Below are 27836 nucleotides of genomic sequence, written 5' to 3'. Positions count from 1 at the left end.
CAACTTAATAATAATGTTAATAATGCATTAGTAAATGCTAAAATGAACATTAAGATTAATAAATCCTGTAGAAGTATAACTAATGAACCTTATTGTAAAGTGTTACTAAATTTATAACTATAATGTTTCCAAAAATGCATTTTTCTTGAGATTAACTTAACAAATGAACAAATAGAAAATGATTACCAGTGAATCACTTATCTTAAAATAAAAAACTTACACAATGTTTTGTAATGGTTATGCTAAGGCTTTTATTTTATAACTGATATAACCTTCCCATAATGTTGCTGGGGCTTTTATGTAAAAACAGTAAGAACTCTAGTAATTGAACTCACAATTATAGTGGTTATACATAAAATATTTTATAGTAGCCTAGGTGAATGTGTGATTTTCCGTAATCATAAATTACAGTTTGTAAAACAATTAACTGACACTGACGTTGAGACTTCCGGTTCGTTAGCTGTTATTTACGAGAAGAATAACGTGCGGTAAAACTGTTTGCACAACAAACCAATGTGCTCATAAAAAAGGAAAAGGAAAGGAGGTGAAGTGAGGCCAAGTATGGTGACCCATACTAGGAATTTGTGCTCTGCATTTAACCCATCCAAGTGCACACACACACACACACACACACACCCGGAGCAGTGGGCAGCCATTGCTATAAATAAAACAACGCCAATATTACAAAATATAATTAAAAGGTGTATTAAATCACTAGTTTTTCCAAAGAAATATTGTCCAGCAGCAGCAGCAGGTAAAGTTACACTGGAGTCTGCATCTCTCTCGCCTCCCCTGAGCCCGTTAAGTTTTAACAGACCCCCTAAAGTGTGCGGGGTAATTTTGTGGGGGTAATTGAGAATGAATGGGGGGAAAGTCATGTGAGAGGAGGCAATGCCGTCATCGTGATATGATTGGATATGACTGGTCATGATCAGCTGTGATAGGTTCATGCGTAAATGTGTGCTCTGTTGGCACATATATATGTGTTGGGATATCGGTCTGAATGAACAGTATTTAAGTAATTAAGATGTTAGCCTAATATTTCACCTACCTGATCATAAATGATAAGAGAAGATCAAACACAAATGCTGTCAAGATTCCTGCCCTGGAAATCCTGGTTCAGTTTGGCCAACCACAAACGCCTTTTGTTCCACAGATGGGTTTTTGCACTCTTCTCCTTGATTTTTTATAACTTTTGGCAGTCTATAGTACTCCAAATGTTTTTTTCCCAGTCTGAACGATTAGTACAGCTCAAAACATGACAATAACTGACCATTTTCAGCAGCAATAATCAGCAAAATATGCGAGTTTCGTTCAGTTTAGTGGCATTGTGTACATTCCATGCTCCCAATATGGCCGATTGTCGTGAAAACGCTCGTATAAAATCAAAAATAGTTATCTATTAAAAAGAATAGCTGAACATAAGTTTACAAATAAAATGCACTGAATTGTTACTGCTGAGTTATTACTTTGGAATAAATGTAAAATGCTTAAAAACACTTAACTTGATGAGATTCATACTCGGCTTTAATAAACAGAATATATTGATTATATTGTTAATTTAAAAATGTAAAATAGATAGATAGATAGATAGATATAGATAGATATAGATAGATATTTTTAAATATGGTTTCATTGCAGTTACATTAATGGCTGGGTTGAGATCCGTTTTTAAACACCGCTGTCCCCCACTCTGTCACAGTGCTGTCAGTGACACACAGCTGATTTGGGGTCAGTCGTGGCATGTGATGCAGTCGGTGACACCGAGAACGAAGCGCGTGCCAATTAAAGGGGAGGATTCCTCTGACTGCGTGCGCGCGTACAGGAAGCATGACGTCACACGCCACGCTCAGCTACAGTCCTCCAGCAGTCGGAGGGGGTTGAAGTGGGAAATAGAAACACAGAAACCTAGAAGAGAAATTTCAGGCAGCTCCGTCCAAACAGAAACGCTCGTTACCATGGCCGAAGAAAATATCTTCCTGTTCGTCCCAAATTTGATCGGTGAGTGTCAATCGAGCGAGTTCTCTAACGCAGAGCGGCAGCGCTGCGCACAGTTAACTGCGGTTTTCTGACAAATTAACGTTATGCTTCTTTCCTTTAAATGTGTATTTTAACGTCATAAATGTTTGTAGTAAAGATTCTAGCGTAGCGTTTTCATGAATACATTTGACAGCGCCTTTTTTTTTACTTCCTGCGGATGTTGACATGATGCTGTCACTGTAATACAGTAGCACCAAACTCATTCATTCAATCAATGTAGTATTAAATAAGATAAAAGTCGGTGTGAAATATTTTTTTTAACCCATTTATTTTATAATTGGGTTAAAGTCCGTGTTTATGTTAAAAAAAATTTGGTAAGTTGCTGCAACACCCATATCTCAAAATCAAATGAACAACGGCCACAAATTAAGAATTAGTTTCCATGGTTTACTAAATAATTTTCTTCATTTTGGTGAAATCAGGACCCGTGCCCGTGTTGTACAAATTTCGTCCATCATTTTAGTTTAATCATGGCCAATTACCAATTTGTTCTTATGACTTTCATTAGTCCCCTTTTTTTACAGTTGTGGTCAAAAGTTTACACCCCACTTTATAATCTGCAAAATGTTAATTATTTAACCAAAACATGAGGGATCATACAAAATGCATGTTATTGTTTATTTAGTACTGACCTGAATTATATATTTCACATAAAAGATGTTTACATATAGTCCACAAGAGAAAATAATACTTGAATTTATAAAAATGACGCGGTTCACCGGGGGATAAAAACTTTTGAATAGAATGGAGATGTGTACATTTTTCTTATTTTGCCTAAATGTCATATTTTTCATTTAGTACTGCCCTTCAGAGGCCACAGAAGATACTTACAGGTTTCCCAGAAGACAAAATAAGTTAAATTTACCCTGATCTTCAAATTCAAAAAGTTTTCACCCTCAGCTCCTAATGCATGGTTTTTCCTTCTGGAGCATCAGTGAGCGTTTAAACCTTCTTGAACCTTCATGGTCACTTTTTACTATAATGCGGGACAAATTCCTAATTTTTGGCCACGATAAATCTATTTTTATCTGCATGTTATGTACAGCGCTGTGTAAATGTTAACTCATAGTTTTTTCAATCTTTCAATAGGATATGCCCGTATTGTACTGGCTCTGGTATCTTTCTACCTGATGCCCTGCTGCCCAGGCCCAGCCGTGTTTTGTTACCTACTGAGTGCCCTGTTGGATGCCTTCGATGGACACGCAGCCCGCGCTCTCAATCAAGGTAGGGATCTTCTGCTCAGTGTTGTACGTTATTCCTCTTTTTGTGCTTCTTTTTCTCTCTATGCCCATCCCTGCCTCTTTCTTAGGTACAAAGTTTGGTGCCATGCTGGACATGTTGACAGACCGTTGTGCGACCATGTGTTTGCTGGTGAACCTGGCACTGCTGTACCCGTCCTACACTTTCTTGTTTCAGCTCAGCATGTGTCTGGACGTTGCCAGCCACTGGCTGCACCTGCACAGGTGTGTCCTAAACATCTGTTATCCAATAAAGCAGCGGTTCTCAATTCCAGTCGTCACATACCCTCGCCCTGCATATTTTGCATGACTCTCTTTGTTAACACACCTGTTTCAGATCATCACTCCGTTAGAACTGAGCATGAACTGTGTTCTGATTGACATGGTCCCTACACAGTGTTTATTGCTCCCTACTCCCTGTCAAACTTACACTTACAGTTGAATAAAACAAACATCTGAAGCGATAAGAGAAACATACAAAATGTGTAGAGTGGGGGTACGCAAGGACTGAAATTGAGAACCGCTGCAATAGAATGGTGCAGGAATGGGGCCTAAAACCCGAAAATGAGGCATTTTTAAGGTTCTGTATCCATCATCCGAAAGTGAATAGCTGGGTTTCCAAAGTTGCAAATTTAACTCGTGCGCAAAATTGGAATATCATATAAAATATTTGCGAATAAGCACGTTTCCATCCAATGAGTCAAAGCAAACAAAATCACTTCCTGATAAACTGGCACTAACGTCATTTAGAAAAGTAGGAGAAGCAAATTATATAATATTTTTCATATAATAAAAAACTTTCTCCTCAGAGCGAGAAAATGAAACACAATAAATACGGTGATTGCTTTCAGAGGTGAATTCCTGCTGTCTGGGAATGCCGTTGTGTAAGACAGTTCTTGGAGGCAATTATACGGAAATACTTTGACAACAGACTTTGCTCAGGTATTTCAAAAAGACCAACAACATACCACAGCTAACAACACAGATAACAACATATCAGATACTGTGCAAAAAGATTGGGCTACTGCTTACTGCTTAGTCAGGTTATGTAGTCCTATGACTTTTATGCGCATGTGTTAGGGAGAAATTTATTCAGCAAATTCATTTCCATCTCCTAGGGCTGGGCAATATGACAAAAAATAAATCTTGATTAAAAAATAAATAAATTATTATATATATGTGACCCTGGACCACAAAACCAGTCTTAAGTCGCTGGGGTACATTTGTAACAATAGCCAAAAATACATTGTATGGGTCAAAATTATTGATTTTTCTTTTATGCCAAAAATCATTAGGAAATTAAGTAAAGATCATGTTCCATGAAGATTTTTTGTAAAATTCCTACTATAAATATATTAAAATGTCATTTTTGATTAGTAATATGCATTGCTAAGAACTTAATTTGGACAACTTTAAAGGTGATTTTCTCAGTATTTCGATTTATTTGCACCCTCAGATTTCAGATTTTCAAATAGATGTATCTCGGCCAAATATTGTCCTATCCTAACAAACCATATATCAATAGAAAGCTTATTTATTGTGCTATATACATCTCAGTTTTGTACAATTTAACCTTATGACTGGTTTTGTGGTCCAGGGTCACATATATGATTTTTAACTAATCACCTTGAAAATGTAACTACAACATGGTTCATGTAACTTTTTCTTTATTAACCCTCTAGATAAAGAAAAGTCTGTTCCAAGTGCACCACACATTAATTTGTCAACCTGATGTAAATGTTAAATATCTTTGCAAAAAAAGATGCATGAACTACAACTACATATTGTACAAACTTGTCTTATACATATCATACATTAAAAAAATAATACAAGGAAAATGCTTTAAAAAATCAAGTCAAGGTTATTCAAAATCAAAATGACTGAAGGTATAAAACCAGTAAACTATTATTAACTGTAAATGTTTTGTAAAAACAATGAACAGCAGCTTTCAGCCTGTCATCATGATGCAAACATGAAATATCAGACATGCAGTAGTTATTCTTGGGAAGTTCTTTATTCGATTGTGCTGCTTTTCCATAGTTTTTTTTTTAATGTAAACATGGACACGTTTGACTGTTGGCTTGTTGCATGAAAAAAACGCATTATCAAAATGCGGTGCTAGTTAAAAGAAGTTAAAATAAGTTCACTCCAGTCTTCTTGCATGTTTTTCCTATTCCACTGCCCACTTCGTATCTTTGTCATTACAAAAGCGCATTCTGTGTGAATGGTGTCTAGCGATATGAGCGCGCCACACGTTAATCGCATGCAGTTGGATCATTCGTTTGTCTTTACTGTTATCATTGGCATATTGTCAGTGTCTAGTTCTAATGGTTGGTATTATTTCTATTCAAAATTACAATTCCTCAAAAAACACCTCAAGCAAGCACAAAAACTTTTTCATGAATTAAGCAAGCAAGCAGTAATCCAAAAGATAATGGTGGAGGGAATCAGGGTAATTCTAGCTTCCAGGTTGGCCTATAAAAATCTATCATCCCTGCAGCACTTTATAAGACACTTCTAATATGTGCATGCATAAAGCATAGCTGATTTAAGACCATACTTGGGGGTGCCTTTGGGTTTCTAGAAATCTCTGTTTACAGATGATCTCACCTCAAATTATTAAGCATCATCCATCAGAGGCAGATCCTGGCATAGGCTACATAGTCATTTTGCCTAGACTGGCACTGTTCTCTTGGGCGGGACTGCACTGCCACCCCGCACATAGCTCTCAGACGCACGCTTCACTTGTCTAATTGCTAATTTGCAGTCTGTTCTTTTACTCCAGTGAAACTGCCAAATTAAATGCTCCCCCATTTCTTATAGACTTGTACTGACAAACAACTGCAGTTTTGCAATCGTCTGCAAGTTTGTATTTAGATCTGTCTCCATCTGATTAACAGTTGCTTGATAGAAGTCCCTGTCCTATATTTTCTTTTTTAATAATCAATTTCACAAGGAGGAGGAAATTATGTCACAATTTCCGTTTCATCATGACTTTAAAAAACACTTTTGAGCTGTATTTGAACCCACAATCTCTCAGCTAGCTAGTTTTTTCTTGTAACACCTTAAAATCAGGAACTAACACTATTATACGACACGCATCAGAATATTAGTTAATGTTCATAAAAAAAGTAAAAATATCTGTCTTCTCCATGGACCCTCTAGAGCAGTGGTTCTCAATCCTGGTCCTGGGGGACCCCTGCTCTGCACATTTTGCATGTCTCTCTTATTTAACACACCTGATTGAGATCTTCAGCTTGTTAGTTCTGTTCATGGATCTCTCTCCTAAAAGCTGAAGATCTCAATCAGGTGTGTTAAATAAGAGAGACATGCAAAATGTGCAGAGCAGGGGTCCCCCAGGACCAGGATTGAGAACCACTGCTCTATAGTACTTTCATGGATCTCCACGGGCCTCTAGATTCCAATTTTGTTTAATTGTTTTATTTAATTTAAAGAGAAAAGAGACATCACATCATAATTTCTGCTTTCTTAAAGTTCTTAAAGGGACAGTTTACCCAAAATTGAAAATAACCCCATGATTTACTCGCCCTCAAGCCATCCTAGGTGTATATGACTTTCTGCTTTCAGACATACAAATATAATTGGAGTTATATTAAAAGTGTTCCAGCTCATCCCAGCTTTATAATGGCAGTGAATGGCCAATAAAGTGCATCCATCCATCATAAAAAATGTTCCACACGGCTCTGAAAAAGGTTAATAAAGGCCTGAAGCGAATTTGTGTTTGTGTAAGAAAGATATCCATATTTTAAACTTTATAAACCGTAATCTCTAGCTTCCACTGTCGTACGTGGAAGCTAGCTTCTTATACAAATGCATCGATTCAGGCCTTTATTAAGCATGTGGAGCACTTTCTATGATGAATGGATGCACTTTATTGGACTTCACAATCTTAACACCCATTCACTGCCATTATGAAGCTTGGTAGAGCCAGGACATTTTTAATATAACTCTGATTGTATTCATCTGAAAAAAGAAAACCATATACACCTATGATGGCTTGAGGGTGAGTAAATCAGGGAGTTTTGGGTGAACTATCCCTTTGTCACCTGGATGTTCTACATAAATCATTGTTAATAATGAATTTTTTTCTCATTTCTATCCCATTTTCTTTCAGTTCCATGATGAAAGGAGCCACCAGTCACAAGACTATTGACCTCTCTGGCAACCCCATCTTACGGCTGTACTATACATCCAGGGTAACGCACTCCCTCATGCACATTCATTTACACAGTCAAAAAACTCACACCAGAAGCTTATGTAGTTGTTCCTACAGCATGCATATCTAATGAAAAAGTTTACATGGACAGGCTGTTCTAACATCAGTGTTTTTCCACAGCCGGTGTTGTTTTTCATGTGTATGGGGAACGAGCTGTTCTACTGTCTGCTCTATATAATGCACTACATTGAGGAACCCCAGGGTGAGTATCAGCAGGCGGTTTCTCACTGTCTTTATAATGGACCATTTTCACAAACTGTGATGCTGAGATGTTTTTTTTTATAACACTATACTTTGTGTTATATCATCTCGGCATAAATTACATTATAATTTCCCTCTTTTTACAAGTCATTCAAATGCTAAATTGCTTTTGGAACAAATGGGAACAAACCAAACACTATAGTTCATTTATGTAAGTGAGGATAGCAAAATAAAGTAAACTGTAACATATTACAGCCAAAAATCCTTCATACAATGAACAACCAGGAAAATAAATCAAAATTTGGGACCAAAAATTTGATTTGACACTTTGACCTGACCATTTTTTGTTACATACCTTTCTATAAGTTATCTGACTTTATCAAGATGAATTTGTTCTGACACAGCTTCAGTTCTTTTATTTTTTTTTATTACCATTTTCTAAACTATAGCGAATAAACTGTGATAATGTGAGAAATTTTGAAGTTGTCTGAATACATTTTGGTTTGACTGGACATATTTGTTGTAGTTTACATTCATCACTCATATTTTCTTTTTGCAAGTTTTATTAATTAAAGTGGAATTGGATTCATATAGATGCACTATAGCTATAGCTATGCTATAATACGAATTATATTTAACTAAAATATTTTTGGTTTATTTCTACCCAGTGTGGCTGCAATGGATGCTGGGAGTTTGCGGCGTGGTCTGTGTGCTGAAATCTGGCATTAGTCTCCTCCACCTCATCACCGCCTCCTGTAACATGGCTGCTATCGATGTGGCTGACCGCGAGAGAGAGCGGAGCAAAGCACAATAAGACACGAGAATATGCACAAACCAAGAAAAATAAGACAGAGGCCGTGCAAAAGAGACGAGCGGAGTAAGAGTGATGTGAACGCTGGCCAGTTTAGATTAGAATGAGATCACGGAAATCAGTCGTGGGACCTCACAATGCCTCACTGAGCAAATATATTTATTTGAATATAGATTATCAATGCTATAATGCCAGGGCAAATTCCTTACGAGTTTTATCTGTATTCCTATAGTCGTGCTTTTCGTTGCTGTTGATGCAACTAGTTGCACTATGAGAGTACTACGTTTATGTCATCTTTGGGGTGTTTTCTTCATTTTTATTTTGAACAGTTAATTTATTTGTTAATGGAATGATCATGTATTATTTTAATGGGATTTAGAATAGCTCTGCTATTTAAAACCAACATTTCCACACATAGACAGGCACATTCCACACTTCAGCTGAAAGCCACTTGAGTATTACTGTATTTGGCCGTTGTTTTATCATTAGTCGTGGTATTATTTTTAAACTGTCTGTGTGAGCCTGTCTATTACTGTTTTATTAGACTGTTTGTATCAAAGAACATCTGTGTGAATATTAGTTTGAAAAGTGCAAAGCCATAGTTAAAGTAAACAAGTGGCTCCGGCATCATTTTCGTCCATAGCCTTCTGAATGTATTTTTGGGTTAGACGTACACCACCAGTCAAAAGTTTTTTTTTTTTTTTTTAGTTTTATTTAAGAAGTCATATTTGATCACCTAGCCTGCATTTATTTGATTCAAAGTATAGCAAAAACAGAAAAAAAGAGTAACATTTTTACTATTTAAAGTAACTGTTTTCTATTTGAATATATTTTAAAATGTACAATTTATTCCTGTGATCAAAGCTGTATTTTCAGCATCATTACTCCAGTCTTCAGTGACACATGATCCTTCAGAAATCATTCTAATATGCTGACTTGCTGTTTTTAATTATCATTATTATCAATATTTAAAGCAGTTGAGTAAATTTTTTTTCAGGATTTTTATGAGTTGAATTTTTTTTATATAAAATTATCTGAAATATAAATATAAAAATGAATACTTCTATTTAATGATGCTTTAAATTGATCAAAAGTGATGATGAAGACATATTGTTACACAATATATTAATTTCAGATAAATGCTGTTCTATTCATCAAAAATAAAATGTTTCTTGATCAGAAAATCAGCATATTTATTAGAATGATTTCTGAAGGATCATGTGACACTGAAAACTGGAGCAATGATGCTAAAAATTCAGCTTTAAAAACCACAGGAATAAATCAAATTTTTAAATATATTCAAATAGAAAAAGTTATAAAATAGTAAAAAACTTTTGACTGGTAGTGTACATTTTGCTGTCTAAAGTTTTACAGCTGTTGTTATAAATAATCAGAGATATATGAGAGTTATATGATTGTGAAGAAAAGTGCTTTTGTACTGTAACCAGTGATTTGACAATAAAGATATCCTGACACCAAGATGCTGATTTAATCCTGTATAATATGTGTGATGCTGTTTTTGGTTTTATCTTAAAAGAGTAATTCAAACAAGATAGACTTATGTTGCAGAGACGTTCACTAAACGTTAAAGCAACGTTCTCTGAACCATCAAGCACAGCCTGAAACAAACGTTGTGTTTCCAGTAAATAATGCAAGAGTGTTCTGTTCTGAGAACGTTTTGAGAGCAAGAAACGCAATTGGAGTCCAGAATTGTTAGTTGGGCGTGAATCTGATATATGTGTTTAATCCCATTGGGCGAGTACAATTATTATCGGCAGTGATCTGGAGCCGCTTATTATTTACCGCAGCTGCGTCTGCGTGCGTCTTTACCTTTAAGGACCTGCGACATTTTTTCCCCCATACGAACATCCAGTTGTCTACCGCCGAGAATCTTTGTGTTGTAGGGCTAGTTTTGGGAGAAGGACGCGCGGATGGTTTCTTTTAACTGATCTCGATGTTTATGCTGTAATTTGCGTCGGCCGAACTCGAGCGCCGGAGGGGCGCGGGAGGACGACACCGCGCTGGAGAACATCGCGTGGAGGAGGGGACGAAGACACAGAGGGGGTGTTCACTCAAAATATACTATCCCTTTAAAACAAGGGGGACACGGCGGTGGGGGAGAGATAGCGGGGCAGAGAAGACGGGATAAAAAAAGAAAAGGAAGAAAGAGCGAGGGTGGGAGGGTGAGAGTATTGCAGGAAAAAAAGGAAAAAAATGTCATCCTCTCGATTGAAACGCCGAGGCGGAGCCATGGACGACGACCGGTGAAGCGCTCGCCAGACGCGAATGAGGTTTAACGCAACGCCGAGGCTCGCTCAGATGCCGCTCGCGGCCTGGATGGAGAATCTTATAATAAAATTTGCTGGCTTTATTTTTTAACCACGCCATGCGGCCGCTGGGAGCAAATGAAACATTAAACTGCCATTTTAATTCTGTTATTCTTGCATGAATTATTACACAGCGGTCTAATTAATGAGAAAACACTACATGCAGAAATATATTTTTTATTTCATTTTTAAGCATGATAGGCCACTGTTATGTGACAATGCGGCGTTAATAACATACCGTGACTGACAGCTGCTATTTCTTGTTTTATTTACTATTTAGAAATAAGGTAAATATATACTTATCAGTGTCAGTGTAATATCCATTCTTTCACTTTTTACATTTCACTAACATGTTGGTAGCTTTACATTTGAATATATACATTTTATAAAGGAGGTCTAAAACAAAACTAGTTTATTTTCAATCGGCGTCTGTACCGTTACTGTCCTACACGTCATGATGGATGCGGCTTGGAGCAATTTCCTCTTTCAGGTAAGAAAATGCTTATGTGTGCTAATGCTGGTAACGTTAGCTGCTGTGGTATTTAATTTGAACGTAACCGCTAATGGCACCGGTGTGCTTTCATTCACAAGTAAAGGCAAAAGAATGTTTAAAATCTGTGATTTTGCCCCTTCTTACGGTAGACTCCGCCTTCACAGTCCCAAACCGATGCGACCCTCCAATCAGATCTTCTCCCGGAGCTCACGGATGCCGCTCAGGAACCGCCCCCTGAGCACATACCCCCGCCCCCATCCACGGTGGACACCGCGGCGCTGAGCGAGGAGCCCGTACCGGGTGAGGGAGGGGCAAAACAAGAGGGTGGGAGAGGGAGTTCACTGGGGACTGGAGAGAGAACTGAGGTTAGGCTGTTTGTGGTTGTGGCTCTGGTGGCTGAGAGTGATGTAAATGAGGGAAGATGTTAATGAGGGAGTTATTTGCATAAGGTTGGAATATCATTAAGGGTGCCTGCATGTTTTCTCTCTTCTGTTTTTTTGTTGTTGGAAACCTCAATTTACAAGATAAGCATGTGGATGGAACCACAATGTTGAAATGTAGAGTGTCTGCAGGGTTTCAGAAGTAAAAATGTAATTAATTGTCTCTATAGACTAATGGATCTTTAAAGATCATGTCCTTGTCAGAGAAAACAACACTACCCACGATAGCCGAAGAGAGATTCACCATTCAGAGAAGTTGCTGTTACCATGGAAACAGAAACCGGGTTAATGAACCAGTGTAGTTATTGTTAACTAAAATGATTAAAAACCGATTATTACAATAAAGCTATATTGTAAATTAAAGTAAATCAATTATAAATAAATAAATGAAGCGATAAAGTAAATTATAAATTATAATAAGATTGAAGTCGTAAAATAAACACAAAAAACTCAAATGCCCATTAGAAAAGCTGCTTTGGCAACTAACTCAAATAAGTTTAAGTTAAAACAATTAAATAAAAAATATAAATAATATAATAACATTTCTCACCAAGCCTGCATTTATTTGATCGAAAGTACAGCAAAACAGTACAATTTCGAAATATTTTAACTATTTAAAATAGCTGTTTTCTATTTGAATAAATTTTAAAGTTTAATTTACTCCTGTGATTTCAAGGCTGAATTTTTAGCATCATTACTCCAGTCACATGATCCATCAGAAATCATTCTAATATTCTGATTTGCTGCTCAAAAACATTTATTATGATTATAGTGAAAATAGCTGAGTAGAATTTGTTCAGGTTTCTTTGATAAATAGACAGGTCAGAAGAACAGCATTTATCTGAAATAGAAATATTTTGTAACATTATAAATGCCTTTGTCATCACTTTTGATCAATTTAAAGCATCCTTGCTAAATAAAAGTATTAATTTCTATTTTTCTCTTTCCAAAATAAATAAATAAATGAATTATTCTGACTCCCAAGCTTTTGAATGGTGTAGTCGTGCATGATGTTACAAAAGCTTTTTATTTTAGATAAATGCTGATATTTAGATATTTCTAGTCATCCAAGAATCCTGAAAAAAATGACTGTTTTAAATATTGGTAATAATAATAACAACAGCAAGTCAACATTTTGGAATTATTTCTGAAGGATTATGTGACACTGAAGACTGAAGTAATGATGAAAATTTAGCTTTGCAATTTCATACCCTTAAATCAGTACAGCTAAAGCACCTTTACAGCCTAAACAGCCTAAATATATATATTTAGGCTGTAAAGGTGCTTTAGCTGTACTAATTTAAGGGTATGAATACTTATGCAATGTACATATTTTTAGTTTATTTGTTTTTAATATATATATATATATATATATATATGTTGTGACAATTCAGTTTTTGCTTTGTCATAATAGTGTATGGACTGTAGATTGATGTGGAAAAAAAGTAATTTAAAGCACTTTAACATAAGGCTGCAATGTAACAAAACAGAAAAAAATTATATATATATATTTATAATTCAAAATATAAATATTGTAATAATAAGTACTGTAACACTCCTGCTGCACTCTCAAGCTACTAAATATTTATATATTTGACTCTTTTCCTATTAATTAATAATGACGTGCGGCATGGGATGTGTAGTTCATTGAGTAGTTCATCACAGACAGTCTAGTACCCCCTTCGTTTTTCTTCAACTTTTCAAAACCTTTGTACTTCCAATCAAAGATTTTGATGATGTGATTGATGTTGGAGCTGCTTAGAAGTCTGCACTGAAGAATCTTTTTCAAATCCCTAGGGTAAAAAAAAACCCAATGCAAATTGGGCCATTTGTAATGCATTTCATGTAGTCCTAATGAAGAATAGCAATAACACATGCTAGAAAGTTCTTTAATGGCAAGAGAATGATTGTATGAAAGTACACAGAGAAAGCATCAGTTTCAGAGCTAATGTGAAAGTTTGGCACATTATTGTGATGCATTTGTGCTAAAAAGTTTCCTGTTCCTGTCAATAAGTGGAAAAAAGAGAAAGAAACATGAAATTGCCCATGTGATTTCACATCACATCGTAATTACTGCTTTCTTAAAGTTCTTAAAGGGACATCTTCTTTCTGACACAATCAGAGTTATATTAAAAATGTCTTTGCTCTTCCAAGCTTTATAATGGCAGTGAATGGCTGTTGAGATTTCGTAGCCCAATAAAGTGCATCCATCAATCATAAAAAGTGCTTCACATGGCTCCAGGAGGTCAATAAAGGCCTTCTGAAGAGAAGCGATGCATTTGTCGATGAAAACTATCCATATTTAAAACTTTATAAACCATAAGCTATAGCTTCTTTTAACTGCTATACTGTTACAGGAGTGTTACAGTACCTATTATTATTTTGAATTATATATATATATATATATATATATATATATATATATATATATATATATATATATATATATATATACATATACTTTATACTGCTATACTTTATATCTTTTTATGATTGATGGATGGTTTATATCTAAAATTTTCTCAGACATTTTTTCCTCAGTTTGGACTTTTGTACTACTTTTATTTTGTACTTCTTACTTCAGTAAAAATGGAGTAATTTTCATTTTTGCATAAACTATCCTTTTAAGTAGAAACCTTCCAGAAGGATTTGAGTATATATGTGACCCTGGACCACAAAACCAGTCATAAGATTGAATTGTACAAATTAATAGCTCAATAAATAAGCTTTCTATTGATATATGATTTGTAAGGATAGGACAATATTTGGCTGAGATACATCTATTTGAAAATCAGGAATCTGAGGGTGCAAAAAAATCAAAATACTGAGAAAATCACCTTTTAAGTTGTCCAAATTAAGTTCTTAACAATGCATATTACTAATCAAAAATTACATTTTGATATGTTTACAGTAGGAATTTTACAAAAAATCATCATGGAACATGATCTTTACTTAATTTCCTAATGATTTTTGGCATAAAAAAAAATCAATAATTTTGACCCATACAATGTATTTTTTGGCTATTGCTACAAATATACCCCAGCGACTTAAGACTGGTTTTGTGGTCCAGGGTCACATATGTGTTTGAGTTCAGTCATAATCCTAGCCTAGGTGTTTGTTTGCGACAAATAGACAACACACGTGTATGAATGCTTATAGTGTCCTTTAACCATCTCTCTCTCTCTTTCTTTTTCCCAGTGAAGCCAGTCACTCGACCAGCCCGACCTGCACACATCTGCTCCATATGTAATAAGCAGTTTAAGAACAGTTATAACCTGCGGCGCCACCAGTCGGTCCACACCGGGGTGAAGATGAAGGACAGAGCCGCTAGAGAGAAACTAGACGGAGGCAAGGCTGGAGCACGAGTGGAGAGGCAGACCATCCCTCTTTCTCTCCTCCAGCTGTCTATACCTGCCTCCTTACCCACAGCGGTCGACCCTATGGCCCAGCCTTCCCCACTCAGCAATCAGCAGGTAGAGACGGTGGCTGTCTCTATCACCCCGGCAACGGTTGCCATGACAGTGAACCAGCCCCTCCCTACTGCAGTGGTGGTTACTGGGACAATGGTTCAGGTCGGGTTGGTTTGTGTCTTCGGTTAATACTTTGCATACCTTTGCTGCTCTTCCCTTTGTTCTTGCTTTGACTTTTTTACTCATGTCTTATATCTCATACTCTCTTTACGTCATTTTTAACTAGTTTTGAAGCATGTTTGAATAAATAGTTCAAAATAGGGCTTTAAATTAAACACACTACCAATCAAAAGATTTTGAACATTAGGATTTTTTTTTATGTTTGTTAAAAAAGTCTCTTCACCAAGCCTGCATTTATTTAAAAATTTTGAAATATTTATGAAGAATTAATTACATTTTAAAATATATACAAATACAGTTATTTTAAATAGTAAAAATATGTGTACAGTTCTTGCAACATGATATGTAAGATTCTCAATTATTTTAAACAGTAATTGGATACCATATACCATCATTTCATGATTACAGTGAGAAAAAAATGATTTGATTCTCTGCTGATTTTGTACATTTGCCCACTGACAAAGAAATTATCAGTCTATAGTTTTAATGTCAGCTTTATTTGAACAGTGAGAGACAGAATAACAACAAAAAATCCAGAAAAAATGCATTAAAAAAAGTTATAAATTGATTTGCATTTTAATGAGTGAATAAATATTTGATCCCCTATCAATCAGCAAGATTTCTGGCTCACAGGTGTCATTTGTACAGTTAAGGAGTTCAAATTAGGAGCACCCTCTTAAAGGGAGTGCTCCTAATCTCAGCTTGTTACCTGTATAAAAGACATCTGTCCACAGAAGCAATCAATCAGATTCCAAACTATCCATCATGGCCAAGACCAAAGAGCCGTCCAAGGATGCCAGGGACAAGATTGTAGACCTACACGAGGCTGGAATGGGCTACAAGACCATCGCCAAGCAGCTTGGTGAGAAGGGGACAACAGTTAGCAATCATTCACAAATGAAAGAAACACAAAATAACTGTCAATCTCCCTCAGTCTGGGGCTCCATGCAAGATCTCACCTTGTGGAGTTTCAATGATCATGAAAACGGTGAGGAATCAGCCCAGAACTACACAGGAGGATCTTGTCAATGATTTCTAGGCAGCTGGGACCATAGTCACCAAGAAAACAAAATAAATCCTGCAGTGCCCACAAGGTCCCCCTGCTCAAAAAAGCACATGTACAGGCCCGTCTAATATTTGCCAATCAACATCTGAATGATTCAGAGGAGAACTGGGTGAAAGTGTTGAGGTCAGATGAGATCAAAATCGAGCTCTTTGGCTTCAACTCAACTCGCCGTGTTTGGAGGAGGAGGAATGCTCACTATGATCCCCAGAACACCATCCCCACCTTCAAACATGGAGGTGGAAACATTGTTCCCTGCATCAAAGGGGCGATGGACAGGGCCAGGGCATTAAAGCCAGCCAGGCCATTGAAAATGGGTCATGGATGGGTATTCCAGCATGACAGTGACCCAAAACACACGGCCAAGGCAACAAAGGAGTGGCTCAAGAAGAAGCACATGAAGGTCCTAGAAAATCTGTGGAGGGAGCTGAAGGTTCAAGTCACCAAACGTCAGTCTTGAAACCTTAATGACTTGGAGAGGACTTGCAAAGAGAAGTGGGACAAAAACTCTCCTAAAGTACTAAGTTATGTTTTGTGAAGGGGTCAAATATTTATTTCAGTCATTAAAATGCAAATCAATTGATAACTTTTTTTGAAATGCGTTTTCTGGATGTTTTGTTGTTATTCTGTCTCTCACTGTTCAAATAAACCTACCATCAAAATTATAGACTTATTATTTCTTTGTCAGTGGGTAAACATACAAAATCAGCAGGGAATCAAAAATTTTTTCTCACTATACCCACTGTCCCATAATGAACTAAAATAGTTGGAGTCAGTTTCAAATCGCCCAATTCCCAAGACTCTAAAAACCAGGCTAACAGTTGTGTAACATGGTCTCATACCTGCTCTCTCTTCATTTGCTGAACACTTACAGTCAGTTGGTTAGTAGGTCAGCAAACATTGCATATGTTTTACCCTGAAGATGCAGAAACATTTATGTTTGTGGCTCTAACCACACATAGTCAAAAAAACTGAAACTCTTATGTATTGTTTTTCAGGCTGCACCAAATACCAACATCAACGATGCCCTAAATAATCCCACCCCGATCCAAATATCTATCCCAATAACAAACCCCTTACCCATCAATCCAACTCCCAACCCTAACCCCAACCCCAACCCTAACCCCAATCCGGTCAGGAAGAACCATGCTTGTGAGGCATGTGGGAAGGCGTTCAGGGATGTGTACCATCTTAACCGGCATCGGCTGTCTCATTCGGATGAGAAGCCGTACTCCTGTCCAATCTGCCAACAGCGCTTTAAGAGAAAGGATCGGATGAGTTATCATGTTCGGTCGCACCAGGGAGGAGTGGAGAAACCATATGTGTGTCCGCACTGTGCAAAGGGCTTCTCACGGTAAGAAATAAACCACACACCAAAAAACTAGTTGCATAAACACACTTTAACCACGAGTGTATTGAGATTATACATTTTTAATGATTTCTGTGAACACAAGAACAAACTGTTTATCAGGCCAATTCACAGCAGGTTTCAACAATGTGCTTTTTACTGTAGTTCTCACAGTGGTGGAGAACTGAATGTTGTCATTTTACTGAAAGCTATAGAGAGATGCCCTAATTACTAATTTGAGAGTGAAAATGGGTTGGATGAGAAATAAGTGACCTTCTGTCTGTATTTATCTATCTAAGCCATATATTTAGAAACATTCACATTCATATGCACTCTAGTCAAGCTAGTAGTAAAAATATTTTTGGGCTCATGAAGCCCTGAGGTAAGATCTCTGTTGATCCACCTTTAGTTCACATGGAGATGGTGTGCAGCAAGCACACACATGCACAAGGGTCCCTGCTAATTATTGTGATTTTGTACGTATTGTTTCCGTTGGTTGAGCCCTCTCTCTGTCTCCTCCAGGCCTGACCATCTGAACAGTCATGTGCGACAGGTGCACTCCACAGAAAGACCCTTCAAATGTCCGGTAATCATACTGTTCTGGTCTCTCTGTCTCCTCTCCCTATTTTTCTTTCTCTTACTGTTGTTTACACTAATGTTTTTTTTTTTTCTGTATGGTCTGTGTGATTTGATGCGTCATTGATTGTGATCGGAAATAATTTGACCTCGTACATCAGAATGTAAAAACAAAGGCTAAGCATTCATTAAGATCATTTAGACTTTAATAAGCTCAAATTTAAAACATTTTTGTTGAAAAAATGCATGTAAATGCTTTAATAACCAGAACAAATCCAACTTGTAAGATTATTTTACTGTCAGGCCATTTTTATTAGACTTCCTTGATTATTACTTTAGCAAATTATACACTAGCAGTCAAAAGTTTTTGAACAGTAAGATTTTTAATGTTTTTTAAAGAAGTCTCTTCTAGTCACCAAGCCTGCATTTATTGGATCCAAAATGCAGCAATAACAGTAATATTGTGAAATATTTTTTACTATTTAAAATAACTGCTTTTTGTTTGAATATATTTTAAAATGTAATTTATTTCTGTGATCAAAGCTGAATTTTCAGCATCATTACTCCAGTCTTCAGAAATATTTCTAATATGCTGGTTTGTTGCTCAAGAAGCATTTATTATTATTATTATTATTATTATTATTATCAATATTTAAAACGGTTGAGTAATTTTTTTCTCAGAATTCTTTGATGAATAGAAATATCCAAAGATTAGCATTTAACTGAAATAAAAAGCTTTTGTATCATTATACACTATATACCATTCAAAAGCTTGAAGTCAGTTTTTTTGGAAAATAAATTATATAAATTAATACTTTTACTTAGAAAGGATGCTTAAAATTGATCAAAATAAAGACATTTGATAAAATAAAGACATTGATAATGAAGACATTTATAAATGCTGTTCTTGTGAACTTTCTATTCATCAAAGAATCCTGAAAAAAATTCTACTCGGCTGTTTTTAACATAATAGTAATCAAAAGTTTTTTGAGCAGCAAATGAGAATATTAGAATGATTTCTGAAGGATCATGTGACTGGAGTAATGATGCTAAAAATTCAGCTTTGAAATCACAGGAATAAATCAAATTTTAAAATATAGCCAAATAAAAAAACAGTTATTTTAAATAGTAAAAATAAAAATATTTCATAATTTTACTGTTTTTGCTGTGCTTCGGATCAAATAAATGCAAGCTTGCTGAGCAGAAGAGACTTCTTCAGAAAACATAAAAATCTTACTGTTCAAAAACTTTTGACTGGTAGTGTATATGTGCAAAAAATTGCAGTCTTTCTAGGTCAGTAAGGTTTTTTTTATTAATTAATTTTTTATTCAGCAAGGATAAAATATTTTTTTGATTAATCAAAGTATCTAAAAACATGAATCAGGGTTTCCACAAAATTATTAAAAAAGCAAAACTCTTTTCAACATAGATCAAAATCTGCATATCAGAATGATTTCCGAAGGATCGTGTGACACTGAAGACTGAAGTAATGATGCTGAAAATTCAGCTTTGCCATCACAGGAATAAATTGTATTTCAAAAAACATAAAATAGAAAACAGTTCTTTTAAATTGTAATAATATTTCACAATATTTCTCTTTTTACTGTATATCTGATCAAATAAATGCAGCCTTGCTGAGCAGAAGAGACTAAAAACATTCAAAAATATTACCAACCCCAAAGCTTTGAACGATAGTCTATGTGTTTGCCTTTGTCTTTACGGACTCATGTATTTTTTATAATAATCAACTGTGTAATATTACATTCAGTACCTAGAATATATTCCTAAATATTCTTTATCAAACCTTTATTACAGTGAATAACATGCTCTTGCATGTGCTTTTCTGATCATATGTGAGATGATGTACGTGTATGTGGGCTGCAGCCATATGTGTCTGGCAGTGTGTGAGACGAGAATGAGTCATGATGAAGGCGGATCGGGGTAGAGCTGAAATACCAAAAAGAATGAAGAATGAAGTGTTTGATGAACCGTGTTGTTTGTTTGTGCAGACATGCGAATCCGCATTCGCTACTAAAGACCGGTTACGAGCTCATATGATCAGACACGAGGACAAGGTTCCTTGCCACATCTGTGGCAAACTTCTCTCCCCTGCTTACATCACAGATCACATGAGGGTCCATAACCAATCACAGCATCACGTCTGTCACCTCTGCAACCGCAGTGAGTATCATTGATTATTTTATTTGTGCTTAGAAAAGCATAGCTATTTCTTTAAAGGGTTAGTTCACATCCAGAATAAAAATTCCTGATAATTTACTCACCTCCATGTCATCCAAGATGTTCTTTCTTTCATCAGTTGAAAAGAAATTAAGGTTTTTCAGGAAAGCATTCCAGGATTTTTCTGCGTATAGTGGACTTCAGTGGATCGATGGGTTGAAGGTCTAAATTGCAGCTTCAATGCAGCTTCTAAGAGCTCTAAACGATCCCAGAAAAAAAAAATATATAGTTTTTAACCACAAATGCTCAAATGAATAAAAAAACATACCGTGCAACAATGACGTTATTCATTAAAATCATTCTTTTCCTCATAGGTTTCACCACACTGACGTACCTGCGCGTCCACGCTCAGAAGCACCATGGGCAAGAGTGGAAGGAGAGTGGGGTCGGCCGTGGCTCAGGCCCAGGCGGGGTGCTGTTATGCCAGCTGTGCGGGGTACACTGTAAGACACCCACGCAGCTGCAGGGTCACATGGCCACGCACGCCAACCAGACGGACCCCAACGTTCCTTGCCCAATCAGCAGCAGCAGTAGTTCAGTGGCGACAGTGGGCATAGCCACTAATGTTTCCAGCCCTCCAGTCACCGTTGGGCTGCTGGTGACTGACTGCTCCAGCATTGCTCCTCAGAGCCACAGCTAGCCAACAGAATACTACCAGGAGGGAGGGAGGGAAGAAGTGGGGATTAATGGGTGGGAGGGGAGAAAAATTTAAGAGGATGGGCCCAACCTGGACAGGTGAGCAAAGAAGTAGGACAATATTAGATATTCACAACATATTTAGGGATAGTTCACCCAAAGATGACAATTCTGTCAGTAATTATTCACTTTATGTTGTTCTAAAGCCATAAACCTTTGTTTAAATTTAAATATTTGTGATGAAATCCGAAAGCTTTCTGACTCTGCATAGACAACAACTGCACAGCAACTGACTCGGTCAAGGCCTAGAAAGGTAGTAAGGACATTGTTGAAATAGTCCATGTGACTTCAGTGGTTCAAATGTAATTTTACAAAGCTTTGAGAATACTTTTTGTGCGCAAGGAAAACAAAAATAATGACTTTATTCAACAATTCTTTTCCCCTGCATTACCATCCTCTAATGTTATCGAGATAATGGCGGAATTGTTGAATAAAGTATTTTTTTTTCTTTGTGCACAAAAAGTATTCTCATAGCTTCATAACATTAACGTCACATGAACTATTTTATCGATGTCCTAACTGTTTCTGGCCCTGGGAACATTTCAGTTGCATTACTGTCTATGCAGGGTCAGAAAGCTCTCGGATTTCGTCAAAAATATTTTCATTTGTGTTCTGAAGATGAATGAAGGTCTTATGGCTTTGGAACAGGATGAGGGTGAGTAATTAATGACAGAATTTTTATTTTGGTCAAACTATCACTTCAAGATGATTTTCCTGCTGTAGAACTCAGTGCCACAGAGATGTTAATGCCATTTTAATTTGACCATCAACTGGCCTAATTAAATTAATCAATTAATTTATTCAGTGGTTCAATTGTATTATTATTCAAAAAATTTCATGAAAATCCCTGTGTGGCCAAATTGGAGTTTGTAAGATTTTTAAAAGAAGTGGTTTATGTTTCCCAAGGATGCATTTATTTGATTGAAAATGCAGTAAAAACACTAATATTATGAAATGTAATTTGAATGAAATTAAATGAAAATGTTATTTATTCTTGTGATAGTTATGTTGAAAACAGTTGTGTTGTATCTTTTTGTGGAGTCCACATTGTTAATTTAACATTATAAATGCCTTTACTGTCACTTTTGATGCATCTTAAAGGAACACTCCACTTTTTTTGGAAATAGGCTCATTCTCCAACCCCCCCCCCGAGTTAATAAGTTGATTTTTACCGTTTTGAAATCCATTCAGCCGTTCTCCTGTTCTGGCGATATCACTTTTAGCATAGCTTAGCATAGATCATTGAATCCTATTAGACCAATAGCATCGTGTTCAAAAATGACCAACCAGTTTCAGTATTTGTCCTATTTAAAACTTGAGTCTTCTGCAGTTATATCGTGTATTAATACCAGCGTGTACTAATCTTATCGTGTACTAATCTTATCGGCCTAGAAAATCGCAGCTTTACATTTTCTAAAGCTGCGAGTTTCTAGGCAGATAAGATTAGGAACTACACTTCCATTCCGGCGTGATAGTCAAGGAAGTTTGCTGCCGTAACATGGCCGAAACAGGCGCAGTAATATCACGCAGCACATGTGCAAATGCTAACCTAACTGGGGACTAATTTCAGGCACTGCGTGATATTATTGCGCCTGCTGCGTCCATATTACGGCAGCAAACTTCCTTGACTATTACGCCGGAATGGGAGTGTAGTTCCTAATCTTATCGGCCTAGAAAATCGCATCTTTACATTTTCCGCTGGTATTAGTACACAATATAACTACAGAAGAGTCAAGTTTTAAATAGGACAAATATGGAAACTCGTTGGTCATTTTTGAACGTGATGCTATTTGTCTCATAGGATTCAATGATCTATGCTAAGCTATGCTAAAAGTGATATCGCCAGAACAGGAGAACGGCTGAATGGATTTCAAAACGGTAAAAATCAACTTATTAACTCGGGGGGAGTTGGAGAATGAGCCTATTTCCAAGAAGGTGGAGTGTTCCTTTAATGCATCCTTGCTAAAATATTAATTTCTTTCAGGAAAAAAAAAAAAAAAACTACTTCCTGGCCCCAAAGTTTTAAATAGTAATAAAAGAAAAATTATATTGATATATGTGTTATAGGTAAATATTACTGCTCAATCTGTGTATTGTTTTACTTGTGCATTTCAATGAAAATTAAATATATATTTAAAATATTTAAACATTTTTCTTATCTTTCATTGAGAAACTGTAAAAACATGCTTTTTTTTTTTTTTTTTTTTACTTATTTTACTTGGTGTTCACAATTGACCTGTCGCAAACAGGCGATTGACAGGCGATCTGACAAATCATAATGCTGAATCCGCCATTTTGTCTGACAAACAAATCAGACAGGAGAGTAGATTCATTTCGGTGGACTTAAACTTGAAAGATTTCGTGGTTGAAATAAAATATGTTCTGATGTTAATTAGTGTTTATTTCGTGCTTAAAGTAAATAAGAAAAGATGATCAGTTCACATGTCAATTGTTCTTATAAGGCAATACAGTGATCTGTCATGTCATGTCAAATTAGTTTAAAGAAATTCAAACAATAAATACTGTTTTGTGGCTCTTTAATGTTGTGACATCTCAGTTCAAGCGACACATGAATCGATCATCTCTTCATCTCTACTACTTATAGCACAAAATAAACATGAATGAACATCAGAAGGTATATTATTTCAACTGCAGAAAGACATCAATACAGCATTTCTCAAGTTTATGTCCACCAACGTTAATCTACTCTCCTGTCTGGTTTGTTTAGCGGACAAAAATGGCAGATTCTGCGTTATGATTTGTCAGATCGCCTGTCAATCAAACTACCTGCGAAGAAGGGTCAATTATAAATCTATAAAAACACATCTTGTAAACAAATAGAAAAAAAAACACATGTTAAGCCACTGCAGAACAAATAAATATATGTTCAGATATTATAACTTTTATATTTATGTATATGTATTTTTTGTAGCTATACTGGTAATTTTACCAACATTACTCAGTCCTATTGTTAGATAATAATATGTTTTGATAATGGCGTTGTCCATCTTTTAGATGCAATTTGTTTATTAATGTGTGTGTATGCAAAACAACATTACCAATCAAACCAAACCAATTGTTTTCTCACTCCAGGCTGCCGTGGAAATGCCAACACAAAGACTGCCATGGAAACCTAGCCGTTACCCCACCCTTCTCATCCATCTCAAATCTCGCTGGCACTGAGCAAGAACTGAACGACTCTCCTCAAAATAAATGTGACTTTTGATTGAACTCCAGAAACGCCACCCTGCTTCACACTCACTTTTATGCGCAGCCAGAGCAGCAAGTCTCACTGGATTGCTATTCCCTCGTACGCTTTGATCTGGTCTGATGGATACAGACTGAACGTGTTTAGAAGAAGAGCCTAGGAAGATCTGATGGATGACTGGTTAGGGTGTTACTACATTTTCTCGCAAAGTCCCATTGGAGAGATCACCGGTTTTAAATGTAGGCTGTTATTAAATTCTGTCCCAGTTCATTATAAAAAAAAGTCCAGTGGAATGTAGAACACTGAGAGGAATTGACACATTATGCCTCCCAACCTTTCCTTATATAATAGTGGCTCGAGGTCCAGAAGAGATACGTTTTATAAATGAATTTACTCTGTTGTAAGAGATCCATCCATCATAAAAGATCTTGGCATAAATGACACCTCCACAGAACTTGAACATTCGAGGGGATCAAATACAGTGCCATTTCCTATCATTAATCCCTGCGAAGGATTGTAAAAGGGTTTAAACATGGTCACAAGGACTAAATATTTATATTTGTAATGTACGTAGTATACGTGAGTACTAAAAAAGCATCTATTGTTCAATGCCTCCTTTGATATTTTTCTCATTGATCTAAATCTTTTTTTTTTTAACTAAAGATGTTAAACAGATGTAATAATGTTGATTATGTTGCATAAGATCTGTAACCTATGTTTCCAGTTCTGTTTGTGTTGATGCTTGTTTACCGCCAATATGTGTTGGTGTCGCCGTGCTCTTATCCTAAATAATCTCTGTATAATGAACATGCACCTAATTATACTGAATTTAACTAATTGCAGTCTTGCTTGCTTTGTTGAGATATCATTTGCTGCATTTGATAAACACAGCTGCTATACTGTTAGAAATTAATTGAAAAGTAAATATTTTGAAAGAAAGGAAGAGAAAGAGACACAAGCCCCTTTCACACATATGGCCTTTAATGGAAAATTACAGGTAAATTACTGTTAAGACATCATGTGTGAATAGGACCTTTTCAAAAATACCGGTAAATTTGTTCCAGCAATGTGTGAAGGGTTTTTTATGCATCTTTGCAAACGGCTTTTCTTAATAATGTGCTTATTGGCAAGTTTCGCTGCTAAATGCGGCTGAAGTAAACATTACGGCTCATAATCCATCAGAGAGGGGTGGGGCGAGCAGAGCTCATTTGCATTTACAGGGATAATATTGTTGATACATAGCTATAATTTTTTTTTAGTTTAAAGGTGTTTTATTGCCGTGGCAAATATTTTTACAATGTATTGCCAAATCTAAAAAAATATGTGACCCTGGACCGCAAAATCAGTCTTAAGTAGCGTTTGTACCATTTGTAGCAAAAGCCAAAAATACACTGTATGGGTCAAAATTATCGATTTTTCTTTTATGCCAAAAATCATTCGGTTATTAAGTAAAGATCATTTTTTGTAAATTTTCTACCATAAATATATCAAAACTTATTTTTTGATTAGTAATATGCATTGCTAAGAACTTCATTTGGACAACTTTAAAGGTGATTTTCTTAATGTTTTGACTTTTTTGCACCCTCAGATTCCAGATTTTCAAATAGTTGTATTTCGACCAAATATTGTCCTATCCTAACAAACTATACATCATCAATGAAAAGCTTTCAGATTATGTATAAATATTAATTTTTTTTAAATTATCCTTATGTTTGGTTTTGTGGTCCTGGGTCACATATTAATAAATATTAGGGTTTTAAGAAACAATTAAGGGGAAAAAAAGATATTAAGAAATTGCATAGAGCTGTTATGCAATTTATTGTAGAAAATTTAACTTTTGTAATACTTTTTAAATTATTTTCAATTTATAAAATTATAATGAGACCTTATAGCATGGCAGGAAAACATGCTAAAATTATTTCAGTTTTTTCAAATAGTTTTAAAGCTCAACCTTTTAAACCTATTACCAAATAAATAACTAAACAACAATAGCATCATACAAAGAAATTACATTTTTTTTATTATTTTTAATTTATAAAATAATGGGACCTTATAGCATGATAGGATTTATTTTATTTTTTTACATTTTTACACAAATTGTATTAACTGCATTCATCAAGCTCAGTATTTCAAACCTGTTACTAATAAATAAATAAATACATAACAATAGCATCACACCAAAACAGGTGATAATTGTGAATATTACAATTTTGTAGTCTCAAATTAAGTAAAACTCTTAAAACTTATATTTTCTAAAAGTTAAGCTGCTTTTATTGATCTTTTTTAAGAAAAAAAAAACACCTTATTTGTAAAAGTGTCAAGTGCTGTAATTTGTACCCTACTCCTGTAAAGCACCATGAGTGTATTATAAGCTGTTATATTGTAGAAAATTTTATTATTTTTAACTTATTAAATTATAATTGGACCTTGCACTGTAAAAAGTTTTCACCAGTTTCAACTTAAAAACTTAAGTTTAGCAGCTGCCTTAAAATGTTAAGTTAAATCAACTTAAATCATTTCAACTCACAAGTTATATCAACTCATTTTTATTGTAATAAGTTAAAATGACTTGTAGTTTAAGCTGATTTAACTTAAAATTTTAAGGCAGCTGCTGAACTTAGGTTTTTAAGTTAAATCTGGTGAAAACTTCTTACAGTGTAGACTAGAGGATGACAGGAAAACATGCAAATATTGTTTTGCTTTTTTAATTTGACACAAATTGTAGCTTATTAACTGCATTCAAGCTCAACCTTTCAAACCTTTAACATACGAACAAAAAATAAACAACAATAGCATCAAGAAAAGATGAGTGAATTGTGGATGTCAAAATTGTATAGTTTTAAATTCTAGTAAACCTCATAAAACTAATATTTTCTGAATGATAGCTGCTTTCATTTATCTTTTTTTAAAAGGAAAAAAACTGCTTCAAGCTTTGTAATTTGTACCCTATTTGTCTGAGTGATGTGAGTGTATTATATTATTTGTTTTAAATAATTAAAAAATGTTTTTAATTTATAAAAGTATCATGGGACTTATAGCATATAAATAAATAAATATAGCATCACACAAAGATGAATGATGGCAATTTTATAGTCTCAAATTCTAGTAAACCTCTTAAAACTAATATTTCCTAAATGTTAAGCTGCTTTCATTGATCTTTTTCAAGAAACAAAAAGTTCTGTAATTCGTAGCCTACTAAGCACCGTGGGTGTATTATTAGCACAAGACAGTGAACGGTTAAACTGCGTCCCTCGCATTGTTTACACCGGTGGTCCTCCCCTCCCCCATACACTCATCCCTCCTTTCTTTCACTCCATCCCCCTCTTTCAA

General features: G+C 35.5%; 2 protein-coding genes across 3 annotated transcripts; both read left to right on the top strand.

Moving 5' to 3' along the window:
• Window positions 1-1833: 1833 nt before the first annotated feature.
• On the top strand, window positions 1834-10006 carry cdipt (CDP-diacylglycerol--inositol 3-phosphatidyltransferase (phosphatidylinositol synthase)). Its single transcript, XM_073833435.1, has 6 exons — window positions 1834-2001; window positions 3130-3264; window positions 3350-3503; window positions 7414-7495; window positions 7636-7717; window positions 8385-10006. Exons 1-6 carry the CDS (start codon window positions 1959-1961, stop codon window positions 8528-8530), a joined length of 642 nt encoding a protein of 213 aa, XP_073689536.1. The 5' UTR covers window positions 1834-1958; the 3' UTR covers window positions 8531-10006.
• A 342-nt stretch (window positions 10007-10348) lies between these two features.
• Window positions 10349-25343, top strand: maza (MYC-associated zinc finger protein a (purine-binding transcription factor)). 2 transcript variants are annotated; one of them, XM_073842129.1, is made up of 8 exons: window positions 10349-11344; window positions 11512-11647; window positions 14986-15359; window positions 17439-17794; window positions 18311-18374; window positions 20374-20545; window positions 20917-21337; window positions 24392-25343. In XM_073842129.1, the coding sequence occupies exons 1-7, from the start codon at window positions 11309-11311 to the stop codon at window positions 21240-21242; spliced, it is 1464 nt and encodes a 487-aa protein (XP_073698230.1). In that variant the 5' UTR covers window positions 10349-11308; the 3' UTR covers window positions 21243-21337; window positions 24392-25343. The 2 variants fall into 2 exon arrangements, with proteins under 2 accessions (XP_073698230.1, XP_073698222.1); XM_073842121.1 differs by having other exon boundaries at window positions 11497-11647.
• Window positions 25344-27836: the final 2493 nt, after the last annotated feature.

Source organism: Garra rufa, chromosome 1, assembly GCF_049309525.1.
Source record: "Garra rufa chromosome 1, GarRuf1.0, whole genome shotgun sequence".
Taxonomy (NCBI): Eukaryota; Metazoa; Chordata; class Actinopteri; order Cypriniformes; family Cyprinidae; genus Garra; species Garra rufa.
Note: the sequence above shows the minus strand (reverse complement) of the source record. Positions and strands in the feature narration are given on the sequence as shown.

Bases quoted from the DNA above. Each gene is read 5' to 3' on its own strand.
- cdipt (XM_073833435.1), top strand. From the start codon at position 1,959: ATGGCCGAAGAAAATATCTTCCTGTTCGTCCCAAATTTGATCG. The intron at 2,002-3,129 runs GTGAGTGTCAAT...ATCTTTCAATAG, and splicing joins GTTCGTCCCAAATTTGATCG to GATATGCCCGTATTGTACTG. The intron at 7,496-7,635 runs GTAACGCACTCC...GTTTTTCCACAG, and splicing joins GGCTGTACTATACATCCAGG to CCGGTGTTGTTTTTCATGTG.
- maza (XM_073842121.1), top strand. From the start codon at position 11,309: ATGATGGATGCGGCTTGGAGCAATTTCCTCTTTCAG. The intron at 17,795-18,310 runs GTAAGAAATAAA...TGTCTCCTCCAG, and splicing joins TGTGCAAAGGGCTTCTCACG to GCCTGACCATCTGAACAGTC. The intron at 18,375-20,373 runs GTAATCATACTG...TTGTTTGTGCAG, and splicing joins AAAGACCCTTCAAATGTCCG to ACATGCGAATCCGCATTCGC.